Source organism: Echinops telfairi, unplaced genomic scaffold, assembly GCF_000313985.2.
Source record: "Echinops telfairi isolate 266 unplaced genomic scaffold, ASM31398v2 ScPeMD7_1713;HRSCAF=2227, whole genome shotgun sequence".
In the NCBI taxonomy this organism is placed as follows: Eukaryota; Metazoa; Chordata; class Mammalia; order Afrosoricida; family Tenrecidae; genus Echinops; species Echinops telfairi.
Window position 1 is genome coordinate 9,382,844 of NW_022105611.1, and position 23,334 is coordinate 9,406,177.

Here is a 23,334-nt window from a genome sequence, read left to right on the forward strand (position 1 = left end):
TAAGGGCCTCTCTGAATTTGCTGGACTTCAGGGCAAGGTTTCATCCTTCAAGGCTTCATTCACATCCCCTTCCACATGCTTTCCTTCAAGTCTAGCAGCAGATGATAGGCCTTCTTCCAGATTACTGCAATTCTGATGGACAGCCCTGGCCAAAAAAGAAAAAGGGCAGTAGAGAACCTTAGAGGTTGATATTATGGCCTCCTTTCACCTGCATTTTCTCAGTCACTGCAATGCCACCATGGAATGGCACATCATGAAAACATACATAGGGCCAGTGGGGTAACATACCTTGTCTAATAATATGAAGCCAGTCGGAAGAGGAGAACCGGAGCTTCCCCAAGTCTAATTTCATCCGTCTTTCTACTCGTTATACCCCTTTGCCCCACTCCCTGTTGTACGTAGCTTCTGTTTCTCTCGTGATATTTTGGGAGTGATTTCCACATGGAGCTTTGGTGACACCGTGCTTCAAGTTCACCAGCCATTCCCCAGAGAAGGATGCGACACTCTGCTTCTGTAAAGATTTACGGCCCTGCCAACCCTGTGGGGAAGTGCTAGGAGTTAGAATCCACTTAAAGGCGGAGAGGCTAGGGGTGGGGGTTATTTCCACAGGGCACTGAATTCTTTACAGGGATGGGCAACTGAGCTTCTCTTTGTGCTCCCTGCAGTGACAAGTACATTGCCTCAAATGTGATGTTTGCTAAATAAATCTGTGTGGGCTGATTACTGCTTAACAACATGACAATTTAGTAAGGAGATGAATGAGGCTCAGGAAATGATCCTTTGTGTCTTAAGTACATCCTTAATACCTCTTTTCTCAGCTGCAGCCTCACTTCCCCAGCCCCTGCTTCCACTCTCAGCAAGAACCATCATCAAGCTTAGGTCAGCTCTGAGTAGGATTTGTTCAGTGATGATTTTCAGTTCCAGTTCATGGTGTTCCAAGTATATTTTGTCCTTTCTGAATTCTAAATATTATTCGACTCATCATCCCCAATCACACGGAAGTCCTTTCGCCAGTTTATCCTTTGTACCCTTACTTTGCATTTCCGTCCAGTAATACCCTAGTTTTCGTCCCTTTCCTCCAGAATAATATGAACAAGGCTATTAATGGAACTTCCATTAGTAAAGGAATAAAGATGCCTTGTAATCTATAGAGACATTCCATTTAAGGGGGGAAATTCTCTACCAGAAGTGACCTAGATCACTGTGGCAGCCAGAGACTGAGCTGACATTTGCCGTGTACCAGTAAAATGGAATGGAACTGCCACTTTCGTTTTCCAACAAGAGGCAAGAGCAGGGCTGTCTTGTTATCTTCCATCCTTGTGTGTTCTTTGACTTGCAAAGGTTTCTGAAATCCAAGGAACACTAGCACCGGTACAACAGCAGTTCTCAACCTTCCGGATGCCGTGACTCTTTCATACAGTTCCTCATGTGGTGGTGACCTTCCTCAACCACATTATTTTCATTGCTACTTCACAACTGTCATTTTGCTACTGTTATGAATCGGTCAACCCCTGTGAAAGGGTCATTCGACCCCCAAAGGGGTCGTGACCCACAGGTTGAGAACCACTGGGGTACAGGATGCCTCCTCTCTGTTCCAGTGGTCCCCATTACAAAATGATTCAGTTGACTTGTCAAAACGGGCTGTCAGTGCAGATCTGTGTTATTGTACAATTGAGTAGGGCCTGTCCTCTGCCCCTCCCACCACACCCAGCTCAGGAGTTGGGAAAATAGAATTTTTTTTGTTACGGAACAGAATTAGACAGTTGTTCAGAGTTAATAATAGCAATCCTCCTCCAAATATCAAAACAAAATAGAAACCACACATCAGACACTCTAAACCTTTAATGAGCTAATACTAGGCATGCTCCACTTTAAGCTTCCTTTAGATATTTTTAGCTAGCTGGAAGTTGCCTGAAATCAATGAAGTTTCTAATTTCTATGTTGTGTATACTGTTTTTCTTAGTATTCAGGTTACTGAGGCTTCTACTGGAGTCCTACTATCTTTCATGAATTTATCTATGTTGGTGTGGTTTTTAAAGCCGTGGAAACTAGCATTCTTTCTTAGGGCAACTTTGGAAGTAGGCAATAGCCCTGTATTATTTGTCAGAAGACGAAAGTTCAGAGAACTGGCGTGGCTCGAATCAGAAATGGTCAAGTAGTACGACATAGTTGTTTTAGTCAAAGGATCACGGGCTAGAACGCTCTGCTCTCATTCCGTTTCAGCTTCTCAAAGGACTTGGCCTGAATCCCTGCCCTGTCTCTTGCTCTCTTGGGCAAATGAGCAAACTTCGTAACTTCTCTGAGCTTCAGTGTCATCTTCAGTAAAGTTAAGTATTCTACCAACGCTGTAGGTTGTTTGGTGTGTAAGTGAAATGGAGTGAATTAAGCCGGCTCCCAGAGTCCTGGGGTATAGTGGGTTCCCCATGGGGCTGCTAAAGACAAGGTCAGCCATGTGAGCCACCAGCAGCTCTGGGGGAGAAAGGTGATGCTGCCTGCTCTTGTAAAGACTGAAAATCTCAGCAATTCAAAGGGGAAGTTCCAATCTGCCTAGTAGGGTCGCTGTCATCACTTGGAATTGACTCAGTGACAGTGAGTTTGGGATACTTGACCCCTTCCCCCCCAAAATTATCCAGTAAGAATCTCTGTTATTATTCTTAATGTCACTAATCTTAATTATTACTCCAAATCTATCATTTTTAAAATTGCATAGCATTTTTGTGATCCTATTTACTTTCCAAAGAAACAAAACAAAATACCAGACACACATGAGTTTGCTCAGATAATAATTTAGAGTCTCTATTTATAAGCATGGAGAGTTTCTGGGAATTAGATTAGTTGGCTAAAATCATCATATAAATGAAGGAAAAGGTCTAAAACCTCAAATCCACATCTGATGACCCAAATTCTAAACTCTTTTTGTTACTATTTTTATGATATTCAAAATTAGGTTAGTATTGAAATCAAGAATCATCACATCCAGTATTTAGAGTTGAATGTAACCTTAGACATAAGTGACAAAGCTAAGAGACCAGCCTGGGTTCCAGGGGGGCACCACCAGCCCCAGAAGTCTCACTGCTATTGCTAAGTGCAGGTGAAGTCTCTCATCCTGGGGATTCGATGTAAAAGCAGATAAGTGCCTATTTTACAAAAAACAGAGTATACAAAAAGAAGAAGATAGATCCAGGGGCAGACACTATATCCATAAGGAAATGATCAATTCATTTCCATTTAGAGAAAAAAAAAGAGAGAGATTCAAATGTTTCTGGGTCTACAATGAATATCGTCATCTGAAAGAATGCAGAAGAGAGATGGCCTGCGAACCATGTTCCACTCTCCAGCTGGTGACAGAATCCCCATGTGCCAGATAGCAACCTCCTCTGTGTCTTCTCGGTCTACTTTTCATTCATTTCTCTTGCTGTTTCCCTGTCTCTGCTCTCTCCCACAGCAGCAAAAATAATGTTTCTTCATGTTTTGTTCACATCTAAAATACTAGGAAACCAAGAAGCCAGGAGGCACAAGTACACTACCATCTGGGAAACTGGGCAGCTGTGGGGATAGGAACTGCTTGGCATTTTGGACGCAGAGATTTGCAGGCACTTGGCTTGTGGAACAAAGAGTTCATTGCCTAGTGCATGACAATCTCCAAATACATCTGCAGAGTATATCCTTTGGCAGCAGGAACTGCCGGCAGTATTTAACAAACCTCTCTTTTTCTAGTCCTCCCTCGCTTCTCCAATTTTGTCCATTCTTTTATCTGTTCATTGAAAATCCAGATAGAGCATTACTTTTTTATGTAAAAACAGGTGGGGAGATAGGGATTTTTAGCTGTTAACAGAATTTAAAAGGAGAGAAATGGAAGCAAAATGTTCTCCATGCCGTCGCTTCCTCTATCTAACTCAAGTGCTGTCTTCGCGTCTTTAGTACTAAAGAGAACCCCTTGTCATTGAGAGAGTGGCTTTGACTCCAGAAAATGAACTGGTTCTCCAATAAAATATAGACCCCAAGAGTCTCATAATGTATTTTCAAAATACCTTATCTAAGACACACTGACTTCATCTTTTAGCTTAGGCTCTAGAAACCATTTTGTATCATTGTTCTTTCTCCATTTAAATTTTGTCATAGTCCTGCGTGCCTTTCTTAATTCCATGTCGTCAAACTCTCTGTATCTGAGTGGTTAGAGCAGGGGGTTATTTCCCCCAAAGGAAGAGTTGTGCCACAGCTGTGCCTTGTTGTCCAGGATTTCCCAGCAGGGCATCATTCAATGGTGAAGGAAATCAAATCTCTGATGAGACATAGAACCTTAGAAGCCGTTTGTTTTACCCTCTATGCCTTAAGTATCCAAAGGGATGGGGAGGCTCCACGAGCTGCCTGAGCCCCTGACCTTTTCTCTGTTACTGGGTTTACTGGTCTAGAACCAAAGCCTGTCAACTCTAGTCAATGAAGTCTTTTGCAAATGCTGTCGAATGCCCTTGTTTTTTTCAGGATTGTTGAATCCTTAAACTACTGCCTTTTCTCTAAATCCCATGCTTCCAAATACTTCCTTTCCTTTTCCTGAAATACTCAGTGTGGCAGTATGTTCGGAGAAGGAGCATTGCCAGCCGCGCCCTTCCTTGCTCCACACAGAGCTATGATATAAGAATGTGACTGGGAACTCAAGAGGATCTATAAACTGTCCTTGACTCCACTCGTCAATAGTTAAGTGAATTATGTTACGTTTATACTTTGTTTCCTTTTTTCTGTAAAATGATAATTGTGGTATGAAATTCATAGCATTGTAATGAGGCAAAAAGATTTTTACACATCGGAGGCCTAGTCCAGGGTGCAGCATCTTGAAGTCACGTGGTTAAATGCTGTGCATTTGGGTGGGGCACATAGGAACAGAACAAACCCTGCCACGTCTTGTGCCATGCTCACATTTGTTATTTATGGGTGCATGAGGGAAGCCACTCTGTCAGTCCATCTCAATAAGCGTCGTTTTGTTTTTTGCTGCCCTTCTACTTTATCAATCACGATGTTCTTTTCTAAGAACGGGCCTCTTCTAATAACATGTCTGAAATAGATGAGACAAAAACTCCCCCTTCTCCCTCCCGAGGAGCATTCTGACTGTACTTCTTCCCAGACATTGTATTTGTTCTTCTGGCCATCCGTGGAGCTTTCCATAGTCCACACTCACGCCATATTGAAATATATTCATTGTTTGATGATTTTCCTTAGAAGGCATAGAAGATTGATGTTGCATATAATGGAATAGTTTGTGGTGTATAACAGGCTTCATATGCTAACACATGATCATCACCAGAGTAGTCCTTGGAGGGCAATGGGTCACAACTCTTTCTAAACATTTCATCTAATTCAGTTGCCTCAGGGATATTCTCATGAATCTTATCTCTGGTTACTCTGGCTCTAGGAATATAGGTCTAAATATCAAATTAGAGCTACCATTGGAGAATATGTGCTATTTTCCCAACACTTTTAGAAGTCCAGATAAAGGTGGCTAGTAAATAAAAAAGTAAGGTATGATTCCTGCTCTTGACATGATTAAAATTTCAACAAGGGGATACGGATTACACAGTTGAATCTGTTGGCTAGCAATGTATATAAGAACAGAAGAAACATCCCTTCAGAGTGGTGTTGTTTCCATGTAACTTACTTTCTTTAACGTATACAATTCAGTGTGACTGGAAGGAGCCCAGAGAAGGAGGTTCCCAAATTTCAAGGATAGGATGGATACATGGATAGATCTGTAGGATGCCAAGGGTAGCTCTCTTGCCGAGTTTGGAAATGTAAGTGGTCTTTTGCAGAAGGGATAACATTTGGTTAGGTAGAGGACTCCTTGAGTCACGATGCTGGAGAAGGGGGGAATATCAAGTAAAGCTTGATGGTAGGCATGCAGATGTGTGTTTACGGCAGCCAAGATGGTAGCCAGAGGGAACAAAGGAAAAGAGGGAAGGAAACTGTAAAGCCATTGTTTATTTATCAGAGGTTTTGTGCAAGGTCCTTATCCATGTACGACAGGGGAAATGGGGTCCAACTTTCTTGGGTGACAATGTGCTCTGAATTCTGGCACTTAAACTAGAAAGTGCAACTGTACTGATAAGATTATCGTTCTTGGGGGTTTAGTAGCATAGAACAGATGGCATTAACATGGATCTCTCCAGGAATAGCACCAGTGTAGTGAATCACTGACTTAAGTAGGTATGATGATTGTGGTAGAGGGCATGTTGAGGAAACCACATCTGACAGAGGAGCTATTGATTGTGGGCTTTCATGGGACCTTCTGAGAACATTTGGATAAATCACTTAGGTTTGTATAAGCTCATTGTAACTAAATGAGACTTGAAGTTTCCTATTGATGGGCAAAAAGAAGCTAACATCAGAAGACCTGAGTTGGGATCTCATCTTTACTTTTATCTGACTCTCTGCCTTGGCGAGGCATTCACTTAGTCCCTCTGCGTTTCTGTAGACAAGGGGTAAACCTCTCGATCCCTCCGGTGTCCTCTAAGACTTTCATCAGAAAGCCAAATCAAATCCAAACTCACTGCCATGGAGTTGACTCTGACTCAGAGACCAGTAGGACGGAGTGGACTCCCCCTGTGGATTTCCCAGGCTGCAGCTCTTTATGAGCGGGATGCCCTGCCTTTCTCCCACGGAGCAGCTGGGGGTTTCAGACTGCTTACCTCCCAGGTAGTAGCCCGAGTTCTATTTGTGAGAAGCTGCATGTGTTTGCCTGGCTCATAGATACCTGCTTAATCCAATGCTTGTTTTCTTCAACAGTTTGGAAACGTAGATGGCCATTTGCAGAAGGGATAAAATTTAATTCCCTTTCCTATGGGAATTAAATGAGCTATATATGAACCCTGGGGGCATAGTAGTTACACGCGGGGTTGCTAACTACAAAGTCAGTAATTCAAATCCACCAGCGAATCCACAAGAAAAAGACAGGGCTTTTTACTCCCATAAAGAATTACAAGTCTCGGAAATCCATAGGGACATCTCTCCTCTCTCCTCTAGGGTCACTATGAGTCAGCATCTAACTTACGCAAACCTAACTGCTTTATGTATGCAAATGTTCTCAGAAGGTCCCACAAAAAGCCCCATCGTTACCTCAACTCTCAGGTCGAACATAGAAGAAAGAGGTTGTCGTAGACTTCTGTAGAGTCTCCTACTTCACAGCCCTGGGAATTCTCTGAGGCCGTTCTCTGTCCTAGAGCGTTGCATCGAGTCAGAATAGACGGGATCTGTTCTGCGGAGTCTGTGAGCACACTTCAAAAATAAAGAGTATGATATTTTTGGTCAATATAGAGATTAATTTTGACTTCAGTCTTGAGCTGTTGATCTAATTTGGTTGAGTCATTTATTGTAGGCTTTATGGTAAATGCAAAGAAGTACATAGTAATTTATAGAACAGAGGGCTGAAGAGTCTCATAAGTAACAATTCAAGCAATTTAAATCTCTTGTTCCAAGTCAGATTGACTGTAAATCACATTTAGCAAGAAAAGCTCCTTTAGTTTCTTGGTTTCTGCTGTGTTTTATTCCCCAGGACAACCATTGTTTTCTGTGCTAGGAAAAATATATGACCAACGCAGACTAACTAAGGTCTTTTATTACTTATTAGATATTATTATTATTATTTTATTACTATTATTTTCTGCAGAGTATTATACTACTTTGTATTTTTAAGAAGTAACAGAGGAGACATTCTTAATTCATGGGGGAACCTGGTGGCTCCAACAGATTACCTGGCACTCTCCAATCTTGACAAGGACCAAAAGCAAAATGTCCGCAGTGCTTAAGAGTTACCCATTTGCAAGTGAGATGGCCAGAGTAGATTTGACTCAGGACCCTTCTGTATGATGAGCTGCATGGCCCTGGACCAGGGACTGAAGGGCTCTGTGTCCGTTCTCTTATTCGTAAAGTCAGAAAACATGATGGAGAGAGTTGAGGCAAGTTAAATCAATTGCAAAGAGAAACATAAATTTGCAAATTTTTTCTCCCTGATTTCTGAGCAAGGCTGGTGGTAAGCTAAGTAGGTAGACACCTTTGCATTTTAAGTGTTTAGGAGATGGACCAAGGTTTTGGCTTCCTACAAAGTTGTTCCCTTGAGACATCCTGTCTCATCCAGGAAGTAGCCAAGGCCTCAGAAATTTAACCTGTTAAATTGCCCACTCTATTGTTGCTTCATTACCCTGCCTGTGCAGGAAGGGCTTTTTGTCGATGCAGAGCAGTGGCAAACCTGACTTCAGCCCAAGACTGCTTTGTGCTCCTCGTGGTAATGACTGAGCACTGAGCTGTCTCAAACTGTCCCACCTGGTCAGTTTTGTGGAAAGGGAGCACGAAAATGAGAAGAAAATCTAGGAAGCAAAAAATAACCACAGTAATAAATAAAATAACCTTACACCAATAGAGTACTTTACTCTTGCTTCATATGCATTATCTTCAGAAATAGGTTAACTGGAAAATAGCATTGTCCCATTTTATAAGTGGGGTTTGAAAGAGATTAAAGAACCTAGAAAATCCTCTGAGAGTTGGGGAATTGAATCTGAGTCAGTACAGTGAAAAATTATCTTCAGACTGTAGAGGAAAAACGAGTAACTCTCAGAGTGGAAAATAAACTGCCTTTTCCTGTTGGTAGCCTGAAAAAAGCTCGTAAGAGGAAATCAAGAGAAAATGATGGTTAACAGGGATTTGAAACCTGGATGTGGCACCTGTCAGACTAGCGACCTTGTAGGCAAGCAAGCGTCAGCTTCTTTGAGTCAGCCGGCCCGCCCGCCTTCATCTTGCTCTCCCCTTCTTTCTTGTTCTCTTGGGTCTTCCCATCGTTCCCTTCTTTTTCTCCTGCTCTCTCTTCCTTTTTTAAAATTTTGGGAACAATAATGCTTTCCTTAGCGTGTTGTCAGAATGAAATCTAATTGTTATTGTAAGTACATATCATGATCCTTGGAACATATGATTACTTAAATGCTTTCTGTTTTATTCTTGTTTACTATTATTGCCTATTCTCAATTCTAATTAATACTAACTAATTGTGAGGACTGGGTCATGTCCCTTTCTTTTACTGTCTCTATCTTCCTATTTTTAAGGTGGGAGTAGAGGACTATATAATATGTATTGCTTTAGCTTCAGTTTTAAATTTCTAGTGTACATTCTTTTTTCTATTTGTTCATGCTCTCTCTGACCTTGACCATAAGTGTGTCTTCAGTCAGTCATGTAGCAAACATTGTCTGAACGAACCCATGACTAAGTTGCCCTGGGTGTGTCTGTGTTACCAGCTGGCTTTCTCCTACGTCCTGCCTCCCACAGGCCTGGTTACAGGATATATTGGAGCCCCAGTAACTGGGCCAGAGCAAAAGAGGAAGATTCTAGTACCAGCCAGATCAAGGTGGAGAGAAGTAATTTGGACTGGCTCCTGAATTGTTGTCCGGTGGTAAACCTTTTAGCACAAATCTATCTTGTAATTTGGATTCTATCTTAAGAATCAGGAGAATGTGACTGCCAAGATTGTGTCCTCTGAAACCAGAACGGCTGGGTTTGAAGACATGGCCTTCAGATGATATCCTATTACCTAGAGTAAAATTTGGGAAATTACTTAACACTTGAGCTTTGGATTTATCACCTGTATAATGAGACCAACAGTACCATTTCATAGGATTCTGAGTAAATGCATTAATTTATAAGAAGAAATTTTGTTTAATGCCTGCATTGATTAGCAAGCCCAAAATTCGTATACAAGGGGATCTAGATGGAACTGTGTCATGGTACCAGGATATTTCAGGTAGTGGTGATGACCTTTGAGGCCTTAAAAGAGTCCACCAATCCTTTAACAGGAATATGAGCCAGCTAACACTTAGGAATATGAAGCTCCAGTCAAATAGATTTTCAGGACTGAGGGAGGAAGGAGCACTGGTATTCTGATGTAAACGGAAGTGAAATTCAGGACATCAAGACAGAAGCTGGCCCTCATAAGCCCTCCATTCTTTATTTTCCCAAATGCTTATTATAGGTTGTGGGGGTGGGAGTTCGAACGTTGTCATACCCCATTGAGTACTTAATGCTCCAATCCTTACCTTCGATCTGATGGGAGGTTGAAATGGTACCTCATTGTTCTCCTTCCATCATCATATTTATTTTTCCTATTCTTTCTATTTTGCATTTCTCTCATATTTTTTTTCGCTCATCGTATTTGTTTTGGTGTGCTCTAAAGGAGGCCTGGTGGGGTAGCAGTTATGAGCTGGGTTATCATCTGGGAGGCCAGCAGTTCAAAACTACCAGCTGCTCTGTCGGAAAAAGCGGGGGCTTTTACTCTAGCTTCCCCTTTTAAGGCTGAGCTAAACCACAGGCTCTAAAGCACCTGATACATTTGTTTGTTGTACACTTTATTTTACTTACTTAATTTGGTCTACCAACAACCACCTCCTTTTACTTTTATGTCTTCCATATGATTAAAAAAACCCATAGAACTCATAGCCTAGTTCGTGTTACTGCTTAATTCTGGCTGTATCTATGTCACTTGACTGCCTAGATTTCTCTGTCTATCAAAAGTTTAGTTAAAGGTATGGGTTCAGTTTTATTTATGTTTACCTCTCTATCTCTGGTTAACCTATGCTGGTCAAACCTAATTTTCCCAGAGTGTGTTCTTTGGACTACTGGCTTCAGAACCTCCCCTGCCAGCGCCTTCCTGGAGGAGAATTCCTCACTGCACCTTGCCTGGTGACCAGCCGCCCACTTATGTCAAAGGTCTAACTCTGATGGGGCACTTTAAAAACATCAGGAACAACCACATAGTCACAATCAATGAACTCGTTTTGTGCATTTTTAAAAGTCATTGTTTAAATTCTGTTGGTAGCAAGCAACAGAAGCTAACCTCTTACTAGCATAATCACCATTGCTGACTGAATAGCTGTCCGATGAACCCAAGGACAGTAATGGGACTGGACTTCATGAAAAACCCAGTTTAATCATTTGCATTTATTAGTATTCTCTGATATTGTTGCAAACTTTTTACATGTTATAGTTCAGACCAGCCATGAGAATTTGGTTTCCATTTCAGTATCTAGAATTCTTTACATGAAGACCCACTTTGAAACTCCTGATTAGAAGGGGGTTCACATACATTACAAATCTTCAAATTAATGGTGATAGACATCTTGAATGTATCTTCCACTTTTCAAACCATTATTCAACTCCAGAGACTGGGTACCTGGATAGCTTATATATGGGTAGAACATGAAAGGCTCCACTCACCCAGGCTGAGGAGCAATGACAGGTGAGGTGTAGAGTCTGTGAGTCACGAGTGTGGACTGTCACACCGAACACCCACACCAGACACTGCTATTGTGATTGACAGCAACCTATGTGTGGTTGCTAAGGCTCTAAATGACTTTCCCAAAGAACAGCTGGTGGATTTGAATCATGTACTTTGAGGTTAGTAGTCCAACGTTCACCAGACAGCACCGGAATTGTATCTCCTATGGAAAAGGAGGGCGTGGCTAGCAGGAATTGGGGGCATATAGAAGAGCGGCACGGTGGACGCCATCAAAGTATCAGGGAAACTATTTAAGATTCAGAAATCAAACGTGATAAAACTAGGCAGGGTTTCTTATGATTGCAAAAGTGGTCAAAGAAACGGGGCCCAGGCTGAACTCTGGTGAGATGAATAACTGGCCAGACAAGCACCCTGTGGGCCATCCTTGGGCTTCTACTGAACGGCTTCTTGATTCTACGATGGCTTTTGATTTTCCACCGAGAGCTCTTCTGTGGAGGACCTAAAGATTCGGGTATAGTGGATTATGTGTTGGGCTGCTAATTGTAAGGTCAGCAGTTCGAAACCAAGAGCCTCTCCACAAGAGAATGATATGACTTTCTACTCCTATAAAGATCTGTGGTCTCAGAAACCCACAGGCTCACTTGAACCCTTTCCTAGCTAGTTGATGTGTCCGAATCAAGTGAGTGGTTTGCGTTTTCTTTGGAAGAAGCCGAAAGAGAGCTGGGCGAGTCCTGCACAAAAGGAAGAGGAGATCTTGAAAGAGCCTTGAGAAGCCGCACAGCGGGGCAGCAGGTGGTTCCAGCTCCCCTGCCCACGGCATCTCCTCAGCACTCCGCCTAGGAGCGGCCCGCATCAATGTACATGCATGCGCGTGCGTACTTACCCGATCTATAATCCACACACTCTCCTTGTTCTTTCCTTTTCAGGGACTTTTAGAGTATAGCTATTAATTACGGCTTCCGGGAATTTTCTTAGCACTGAGAAGAAACAAAAGGATTTGCATATTACATAGATTATACTTCAAGATTCTCAGCCTCCACATCTTGCATTTATGAAATGCGATACCAGAAGGGAAAGGGGGTGTAGAAAGGGGGAATTGATTACAGGGAGCTACATATAACCTCCTCTCTGGGGGACGGGCAGCAGAGGGGTGGGTGAAGGGAAACGCCGGGCAGTGTAATATAAGATACAATAATAATTTATAAATTATCAAGGGTGTATGGGGGAAAGGGGAGGAGGAAGGGAGGGGAGGGGAAAAAAGGAAAATGAGCTGATTCCGGGAACCCAAGAGGAAAGCGAATTTTGGGAATAATGAGGGCAACAAATGTATAGATGTGCTTTACACAATTGATCTATGTATTGTGATGAATTGTATTGTGATGAAATGAGCCCCAATAAATTGATTAAAAAATTACTATTCCATAAAAGCAGATTTAGTTAATGATAATGACTGGTTAAAAAATAAAAGGTGGTCCTGGAAAACTAGTAACAGCCTTGTTAATAACCAAACAGATTTTAATTATCTTAGAATTGTCCTACAAAGACTAAAAATGTATTACTTTTCTTTATACCATCATCTGTACTTTATAACTACATTTAGTCGATAGACAGGAAAAAGACTCAAATAAAGAGTTTGTCTCAGAAACTCACAGGGGCAGTTCTACCCTGTCCTATAGGGTCACTATGAGTCAGAATGGACTCGGTGGCAGTGAGTTATTGGTAGTTAACAGGTACTGTGTGTTTATTGATCTCTTTCTGTGTACTCGTGTGCTGTGGAGAATTCTAGAGAAATATATATCTTTGCCATTTTAAAAACAGAGACTGATTGGCAAGATCAAAGTTACATATATGAAATGGGAAATATCAACACTACATAGAAAAGTGATAAATGACATTATACAGGAAATATATTTAACTTACATATAAAACTTATTCCCAAAATAAATCATTATAATTTATAAAATGGAAATCAGAAGATTGATGAGCTCCCTGAATCAAACCAATGTGTTTATTGATTGAAGCTATACTAGCTATACTGTAGGATAAAATACAACTATTTGGTGTAACACTCAAAAGTTTTCAGTAGCATTAAAACAGAGGATTATAGGCATAATTACAATAGCTTTTATTGCTAACTCTGACTTGAATGGTTAAAACCTTAGAATTGGAATTCCCTTTTGATTCCACTTTAAGCTTTATCTGGTTTTAAATGTTTTCCCCAAAATTGGGGCTTATCTTTGTTGTAATTTTTGTTATTGGCAGTGCTCTTGCCTATGTTACGTATCGGTCTACGTGACACCCAGGTCGGGTGAAGCTACAGAAGCAATAACTAGAGCAAGGATTCTTGGAGGGTAGGACAGGGGAGGGCGAGTAATGAGTTCATGTCAAGGGGTCCAAGAAGGAAGAAAATATTTTGAAAATGAATGTGGTAGTGATTGTACAATACTGCTTGGTATGACTAAACTATTGAAAGGAATGATGCCTGGATTATATCCTAATAAAATAATTTTAAAAATTACATCATAGAGAGACATTGTTCAAAATAAAATAAAGCCTCACAAAATCATTTTCAATGTCTGACATTCACAATCCAGAGGCAGCAGTGTGTCTCATTTTCTGGGTAGTCTTTGTTTTGTCTGGGTTTTGTCTGATGCTTCAGCGTAGGAATCTCATTATCATTACTGAGCTAGGGACTCTTCCTTTGCGATGAGTCATCTCGATCCTAGGACCTGGAGCTACTTAGTGTGGAGAAAAGTGATTTTGGAATTAGAAAAATGAATGTCCAAATTTCAGCTCACATTTTCCTTATGCCTCTGTTTTCTAATCTATTGTATAACAATATTGATAGTTAGACCTCATCATTATGATTTTATAGAAATTAGATGAATAGATTTATATCTATTATAATTGTTAGGTGCCATCAAGTCACTTCCAACCCACAGAGACTGTGTGTAATAGAACTGAACACTTCCAGTTCCTGTACCAGCTTCAAAATTGTTGGTGTGCTTGAGCCCATTTTTGTAACCCATCTTCGTTTCATCTCATGCAGGGCCTTCCTCTTTTGCACTGTCCTGCACTTTACCTCGCTTCATGTCTTTCTTAAGAGACTGATCTCTCCTCACAAAATGTCCAAAGTCTGTAAGATGGAGAGTGACTCGCCATCCTTGCCTCTAAGAACTACTCTGGCCATACTTCTTCCAAGACAGATGGGTTTGTTCTTTCAGCAGCATGTAGTACTTTCAGTATTTTCTCTAGTACCACAATTCAAATGCCTCAGTTCTCCTTTGGTCTTCATATTCAGTGTCCGATTTCCACGTGCATATGAGGCAATTGAAAATACCGTGGCTTGGATCAGGCGCACCTTAGTTCTCTTACATTCTTGCTTTTCAATCCTATGAAGAGGTCCTGTACAGCAGATTTGCCTAATGCCTGAAATTATACATTAGTAAAATGTATTTAAAACAATCACGCGGGCTTCTTGAATGCAATTGTAGCCAGTGACATTGGCATTCAGTACTCTTTGGGAACAAACGGTTCACAACTATCCAACAATAACCTTACACTAACCCCTGTTTCAAGATGCCCCTTAATAATATCTAGAATTATGTTTATAAATAAGTGTAGAAATTTACAAGCTCCAAAACTCGGTCTTTATCAGAGTAGAACGCCTCATTTTTCTCCTATGGAACATCTGGTGGTTTCAAACTGCTTACCTTGTAGTTCACATTCCAATGGGTAATCTACTATGCTACCAGGTTTATATCGGTTCATCTAATCTTCAAACCACCTTTTAGGAAGATATTGAGTATCATTCCCATTCAACAGGTTAAAGTGAGGAAAATGATTCAAATGCATAGTAACTTGTCTCCAAGCCACCCATCAGGAAGTTGCTGAATTACCCCAATCATAAATCAATCCTTTTTTGAGCCTAACTTGAATGTAGGCCTTCAGATGTCAAATTTCATGTATTTTTCAGCAGCATTTTCTTGTTATTTTGTTGTTTTTCTCTCTTCCTCTCTCTCACTGTGTGTGTTTGTATGGTTTTCTGAATATACCTTGAACACAGAGTTGACCCACCATGTAGATATGTCAACCAGGATTACAGTCATCATTCATTTTTGGTTAAAAATGGAATTTTTGTTTTATAGAATCTGCTAGAGTGCCATTTGTTTAAACATTTGATTTGGAGTCGATAGGCACAGATGGGCATTAGAAAGCTGTTAACTCTGTTAACTCTAAAGGGCACAGCTAATGAAATGTCCCAAAAGTTGAGCACTTGCCAAAACCACTGTGTTGTAGAGGACAGCTTTTGATTAATCATGATGAGAGTATTTCCTCTATCTAAGTGAAATCTCTAATTTAGGAAGGAGATTTAAGACCCTTTGGGGGATGAAGGGAAAGTTGCTGGGAAAATTCTAGAAACTGAAAAATAAAGATAGGTCTACTCAATATTCATGAAGTCAGATTGGTTGGTGCAAATAGAAATTGTAATCTCTTATTTTCTAATGACTTGACTTATAGTAGCCCTATACTGATCATACTCAGATTCCTATTCCATTTTTAAATGAATGATTATAGTTGTGTACAAGATATTTTTTAGAAGAAAGTTTCATTTACCCAATTTTATTTTCTGCTACCTCTGACTAATTTTCTACCTGAAGATTGCCAATGTATGTAATCAGCAAGCATGTAAATTACTAAGCAAAGATATGATGCAACATGCATAATAGGAAATGTATATTTAAATTGCCACTAAGTAAACTCTTCTATTTTGCATTGAACATAACCTGCTCTCAAAGGGAATTTTAAAGAGAAGAGCTATAAATACCAGTTGAGGTTTTATTTTGCTTCCTTTAGAGAGAAATCAAAATTCTTTAGCAAAGCCCTTACTGCTTTATAAAGAAAGATTTAAAAATTTAACTTTCACCCTATTTATTAGAAATCCTTGCTTCCTACACATCACACATCTACACCTCCTACACTCTGGAATGAAATTTAAGAGGAACGTCATTGTAAGTCTTGTTGCTTAACGTATTTCATTTCATTATGTGAACAAATGTAGCAGACAAATATTCTGAATGGGCAGCACAGAACGCTCGGAACCATTTCATTTGGAGTCTGGATAGTAGGGCTACAAGGATGCCAGTTGAGTTCTCTGTGAAAGAGCTAGCAGATCCTGGCTTGCAACAGATCGTGTTTTACATTTTCCCCTGCTTCTTCTTTCAGGCCAGTCCTGCTCCTATAATCGTCAACACAGATACGCTGGACACGATTCCTTATGTAAGTAACACTTCTATGAATCTTTTCTTTAAAACCTATGATATCATTTCATCTGTTGATATTTAAAGTTCTCTAGATATATGTGTTTCCCTGGGTCCAGATAGTCTTAGGAATGACATATAAAATGGGTGTTCTGAGTTTTCTTTAGACATTTGCTAAATCTCTGCTTAGTCATGCAAATAATTCCCTTTCACTCATTGTTTCATAAAAGCTTATCATGTGAAAAATAAACAAAACAAAGATCTTTCTGTTCCAATCATGTGAATTTCCTGCTGATTCATTGAGAAGAAAGAACTTCCTTATGGCACAGATGGACAGACTCATCAGGGCTTCCGCAAAACTCAGATCAATTTCTATAGCAGTGGTGAGAACATAAATGATGGATAAATATTTGTTGGTTTTGATAGTGGTTTAAGTAGAATTCGAGCAAAAATGTTGGCAAGAGTACAGTCTGACTCTGTGGTGCTATTTATGTGTTTGTTACAACTTGGAGCTCATGAGATGCTAGTATGAGCAGGTCCGTAGAGCCTGCGGATCTGGTCTGATGACCCAAGTTCTAGGTGGGGCAGATTGGAATTATGGACTCGACCCATGTGATGGAATGGTTGTCATTATGGGGGGGGGGCGATTAACAAATCTTTGTGAGTAGATCTGAACTAATGAGTAATGGATGGGGCTTTGGGCGATGTGACCATTATAGCTCGTGCCCAGGGGCATTGAAGCACAGAGTGGGACTGCAGAACATCCAGGTTCCTGGACTCTGCTCCAGTGCACTCATAGAAGTGAACCACACAGAGCAATGCCTGGTACAAAGGCTCCTTGTCAGCCCACTGTGAGGTCACAACCGAAAATGCTTGTAAGGGGCTCACCATTCACAGAAACTAGTGAAGCAGGTGGCACGAGGCTTGGGAGTCGAGAAGACCCTCTAATGGACAGCTGACACTTGTGTCTGGTGAGTTGTTGTCTTGGAGGAATGGGACCTGGTGTTTTCAGATTGCAGATTGCCCAGTGTTTCAGACCCAAATGGGTGTTTTAGCTAACATTTCACTCTTTGTTAAATGCAGGCAACTAGCTTGCAAAAAGAAAGTTCAAACACAGTGTGTCAGATGAAATGTGTCTAGTCCATAGGTTGCCCATCCAGAGCTGTGTGCTTCTAAGAAACTGAAGGTCCTGAGCAGGTTTGCAAACAAGATCTCTCAGCCACAGGGGAATAGGCTGCCAGAACAGGAGTACATGTTCTTGGGACTTGATTACAGGAACAAGTGACTAAAAGTGGGACACAAGGCCAAGACGAGAATAACAACAAGCTTGACTTAATATTGAATCACTTAAACTCCTGAATTAGAGCTTCTTAAATTTTTTCTGAACAAGAGCAATGTGGGCCAACCAAGAAAGGGGGCTAACTTTACAGAGAAGAATCAGTGTTCCGGCTATGGGAAGTGAGAGGCTATGTAGAAGTAAAGAATGCAATTCAATGCACTCAAAGCTTGTGAGAAAAAGAAAACTATACTCACTGCCGCTGAGTCGATGCTAACTGATAATGACCATATAGGACAGAGTAGAACTGCTCTGTGGTTTTGAAGACAGTGAATCTTTATGGGAGTAGACAACTTAGTCTTTCTACCCTGGAGCAGCTAGTGGTTTTGAACCACAGACCTTGCTGTTAGCAGCCCAGCTCATAACCATAGGTAGATAGTAGCAACTATTCCATTTCTGACTCTTCTGGCTTGTTTTGCTTATTCAGCATTTATGTTGGGGTTGCTGTGTGACTGACTATATTCAAGCACTTAACAAATATTAACTCACACCATCCTGAGATTGATATAGTTAATATTTCTATTTATATACATGGAAAATATTTTTTAAGTCATTTTCTAAGGTCTCACAGTAAAAAAGCAGAGGAAAGATCTGAACCCATCTGCCTCTGGGATTCAATTGCCTATAATGTTGCCCAATGAGCCTTGTTGGCGCAATGGTTAAGGCATTGGGCTCTTCCCCAGAGGTTGTTGATTAAAACCTACCAGCCGCTCTCAAGGAAAAAACTGTGATCGTATGTTTCCGTACAGACTGACAGCCGTGGAAACCTCATGAAGCAGTTCTACTCTGTCCCAGAGCCTTGCAATGAGTTGACTTTGGACTGACAGCAGTGCTTTTGATTCTGGTATCATATTGACACATGTTTATTTCTTTGTTCCCTGCTTTTCTGCCTCTTATCCTAGAACTGGAGTCGCTTACTTATTCTTCTGATACACAAGGAAGCTTCAAAAACTTCATGGGAAAATAGCATTATCTTTTAGTTCCATGTTTCTATGAATGTTTTGAAGCCTCATATTTGGGTTTGGGTAGGAGACAACTTGTCATACAGGTTTCAGAAGTTTTAGAGAAGAAAATATAGAGAGACATATACCTATATACATACATATACATATGTAGCAGAATTACTTTATATATATATACATATATACAAACATATACATATATGTTTGGCTAGCAGAATTACTAGCCAATTACTAAAGTAATTCTGCTAGCCAAACAAATCCCTTTATGGTAGCTGTTAGCCAAGCTGATGAGTAGTACTTTGAAGGAGTGACACGGTGCACGCAGGCTTGATTTTTAAAGTAATGACTGCTTCTTTGTGGTAGGTCTATATTATTAAAAGGGCATTTATTCATAGCACCCATGTCTTCCCTGCTAGCTGCCTTCGTGCACAAATGAATTGCCAATAGGACCTAAGAATTCTGCAGAGAATTAATCACTGGGCATGCCTATTAATCAGTTACAAAATGAGCATCAAATCACAAATTCATCAAATTGCCCCCTTTCTGCCAAATGTCAGTTTTATATCTGATTTTGTGTGCTTTGAAAACTTAAAGTTTTTTTTAAATCTTTAGCTGATTGTACTTGATTCAGCCATCCTTACACTTCCTTAAGAGTTGGGAGCTTTAGGGTTTTCTAAGTAGCTTGGTCTGGTGAATGAGTTGCTCCCCCGTGCGTTGACAGTGTGTCCTTGAACAGGTCATCAAACTTGTCTGAGACTAAACTCATCTATATAACACAAATTGTAATACTGACATCAGAGCTCATTGTTGGAGTCAAATATCATTATGTATGAAATTATGAAATCATCATGCTTAGCTTTTGGTTGGCAGTGATTTCTTGTTTTATTTAATCAATAAAATTTTAAAAATACTTAATAAACTACATGCTCTAGACCCTTGGGTAGAGGTGGCAAATATGAATATATTTTACCACATAGAAGAAACATGAATATATTATATTTTAGAAATGGCAGATTCATAATTTAGCCATTAATGTAGATCTGTTTTGAGTCTTGGCATAGGATCAAGTCTCCCTTTGGTTCCTGACTCACTGGGTAACCTTGAGCAAATCACTGTTCCTTTTACAGTCTATTTTCTCATTCCCCAGTGTTCTATACTTTGTTTTCTCTTTTCCTTCTTATGTTCCAGTTAGCATAATTTCAGCTCTATTTAATGAAAAAACAATTTCAGAGTTCCCCAGGGCATTGTAGTCATATTACATCGGAACATTTCCTTCTTTCAAAGCATTACCTAAATGACAACTTTTAGCTTATATATTAAAATCGCCTCAATAAATAATTTCATTACGAGTAAATGTATTATTACTATTACTTTTTTTACTGATTAGCAATTTGACTTTTAAAATATAAGTCCTTACAGGAATGGTTTCTTGGCATACATGAAAATGTGATTAAATAGAGGAAATCTGTGGATCAAAGAGAATGTTTAAATGTAATAAAAGTACAAAAGATGGTTACCAGGATGTCCCATCTGTTTACAAAGTAATTTAAGGGACATTTGAGGTCTTAAGGTAACTGCCTTAAATGAAGGATTCACAGGTCCTTTCCTGTAAATGCCCTAAATAAACTCAGTCTTATATGGTGTGTTGACCTTTCAGGATTGGGAGAAGATGTGGGACATTCTGCAGTCTCTTATACCAAGAAGGAATTCTCTGTATGATGATTAGCAGTGACCCAAGGAGAAGGGAAACGAACTCAAGAAACAAACAAACAAAAAAAAACTCCCTATTTCCCCATATTAGTGTTTTCCAGTTTCAAGTGTTAAGTCAAATCTTTTTATCCAGGGGGCTTCAAAAATGCATGGAAAACTGGAATTAAAATAACGGAATTTGAAGGCCCCTCATATGTTGAATATTAGGCCAAACCAAGATAATTAAGCACTTGCCCCAAGTTGATGTTGCCCCAGTGAACCTGAAGGATGGACTGAAATTACCCCCAGAGGATCCAAGGCTATGAATCTTCATGAGAGACTGCCAGCTCTTTCTCCCCTGGAGTCACTCATGGGTTTGACCTGCCAGCTTTTTTGGTTAGAAGCTAAATGCTTTAAACACTGTGCCATTTGTCATATGCCAAGTATTGTAAATTTTATGGCCTTTAAAAGGTCAGAGTAAAATATACCAAAACCAAACATACTGCCATGGAGTCCATTTTGACTCAGCTTCACCATGAGTCAGCGCGAGCAGAGCTTGCTAATGAGCTCGAAGACCAGCTTCCTGAAAGCTGACGTAGCGAAAAGCTAGCATGCTGCCCTTCGGTTACACTACGGCCCACTGACATGGTGTCCCTCCTTTATAGATAGGCAGCTTCTTACAGGACACTTTCAGAGTTCTTTCCTGACCCCATCCAAACAAATCTTTTCCTTTCTACCTTAGAAAAATAAAATCAATCCAATAAATTCTAGAAAACCTTTTTCTCCATTGGCCTCTGGCATTCACTTCATAGTTCAATTACATTCAGGGTTAAAAAAAAAAAAAGCATTGTCAATAGGGGCATGGGTACATTCAGGAATAACAAACTTTAAATCTCACTATGGAACATAAAGTTCAATTCATATAAACACAGCACCCATTTTGCAGATACCAGTATCCTAGTTCAACTAGTATGCGGCAGAGCTTGGACTAGAAACTCCAGTGAACAGTTAATTTTTGGTGTGTAATCAACAATAAAAAAACCAGTGATGTAACAACGAACATTTATTGGGCCATTGCTTCAGGGCCACCTTAGACCAGCTGACTCAGATGGCACATTATCCAATGGGTTGAAGCACCAATACTTCACAAGTTTCATTCTGGGGCACAAAGTGGTAGGACAGTGTCTATGTACAGTGTGTTATTCTCATTGTAATAACCCCAGCACTAGAGAACAAACCCACTACACAAGTACAATCAAGATGCCTTCTCACATCACATCAGCTAACTTTCCATTGGTCAGCATATGTCTAATGGCCAAGCTCAAAATAGGAGTTTACCACCTCAAGCCCTAATGATCTCTACAGACCCCGATGTATGGGGAAAAAAGGTATTATGTACTTTGATAATATTAACAGACCAATGCTAATAAATGGTTTAACTTTCAAAGAGTCTTGGTTCAATGGGTTTTGATGGTGGATGTCTATAATATTAAAAAGTCCTAAGAGAAAATATTGAGAAATGAAAAGCATCTAGCAAGTATTTGTCGAAAAACAGCTTTACATTTTTAGGAAACAATTTGCCATCTGAACCTTCGAGAGGCAGAAATAATAGGGAGAGGATGTGACCGATGAGTTCTAGGACTGGACCCTGGAGACCTTCTACAAAAGTAAGGTAGAGAGGAGAAGGGTTATGGTACAATAAATGTGAAAGGGGGCTGAGTTTGACTCCCAAGATATTCATCCATGTAAAATTTATTTGAAAACAATCATATTATAGTTATACTACTAAGGAAATGTTTAACTTCCCTTAGATATGGACATAGCTATGATTTTAGAAGGACCTTAAGCTTGGTAGAGTAGAGGGGCATCAAAAGAGAGGAAGGCCCAATGAGATGACTTCACACAGTGGCTGCAACAATGAGCTCAAGCACGGGTACGATTGTGAGGAGGATGCAGGACCAGGCAGCGTTTTGTTCTGTTGGGCATGGGGTCCCTATGGGTGAGAATGGACTTGGTGATACCTAACAAAATTAACAACAGCAATTTTAGGGCACAGAACAGGAGAGTGGTCCAAGGGACGAAAATGACCCCAGAAAAGGTTGATGATATTAGTAGAGACGGTAATGTGAGATAAGGGAAAATAGAAGATAAAGTATGATATGTGTTAAGGATACAGGGACACCATTGAATTTTTAGTAGGATTGATTTGGGAGCCAGAAATGGGCTTGAGACTAAGATGTACCATTTAGCAAGGTTTAGATGGTACTTCTGATTGATTCCTGTAGTAGGATACTGAGGGTAAAGACCCTCTGAAGAGGAAGTTACTGTATTACTGAAATGGGATGAACAAATATTTGGGTGTGGAGCTGGCACCGATATTTTTATCTATTATGAGTGTAGTATTATCCAAAAGTTAAAAAAAAAAAAAGCTACCTGCCTGAAAACAACTGAACTTTGACTAAATTGTGCCTCTGAAATGAAAAGATTTTAGCAAGATAGGTGTAGCCTACCAATATTCATCCTGTGGGCAAATCTGGCTAATCTGAACGTATTTGGCATCTGTCACCATCAGTACATCACTTTACTCTTGATTTCTGTTACTTCGTACAAAAGGGAAAGAGGTGGAGCACAAGCATGCTTTTTAAATTCTAATATGGTTATGGATTACCTTGGGATCTTCTTAAAAGCCAGATCCTGATGTAGTAGAGTGGTAGTAATTTTTTGTGTTTTTTTAATCATTTTATCAGGGGCTCATACAACTCTTATCACAATCCATACATACATCAATTGTGTAAAGCACATTTGTACATTCATTGCCCTCAT

The 23,334-nt window shown here is 40.1% G+C and overlaps 1 protein-coding gene across 17 annotated transcripts in view; it reads left to right on the forward strand.

Moving 5' to 3' along the window:
* The window catches only part of DLG2 (discs large MAGUK scaffold protein 2), a 1,827,487-nt gene that overhangs the window by 1,015,935 nt on the left and 788,218 nt on the right, over window positions 1–23,334 (forward strand). For all 17 annotated transcript variants that reach the window (XM_045293139.1, XM_045293148.1, XM_045293133.1 and 14 more), the window contains one exon: window positions 16,490–16,543. In XM_045293139.1, coding sequence (XP_045149074.1) covers window positions 16,490–16,543 — 54 coding nt within the window. The remainder of the gene's footprint in view (window positions 1–16,489; window positions 16,544–23,334) is intronic.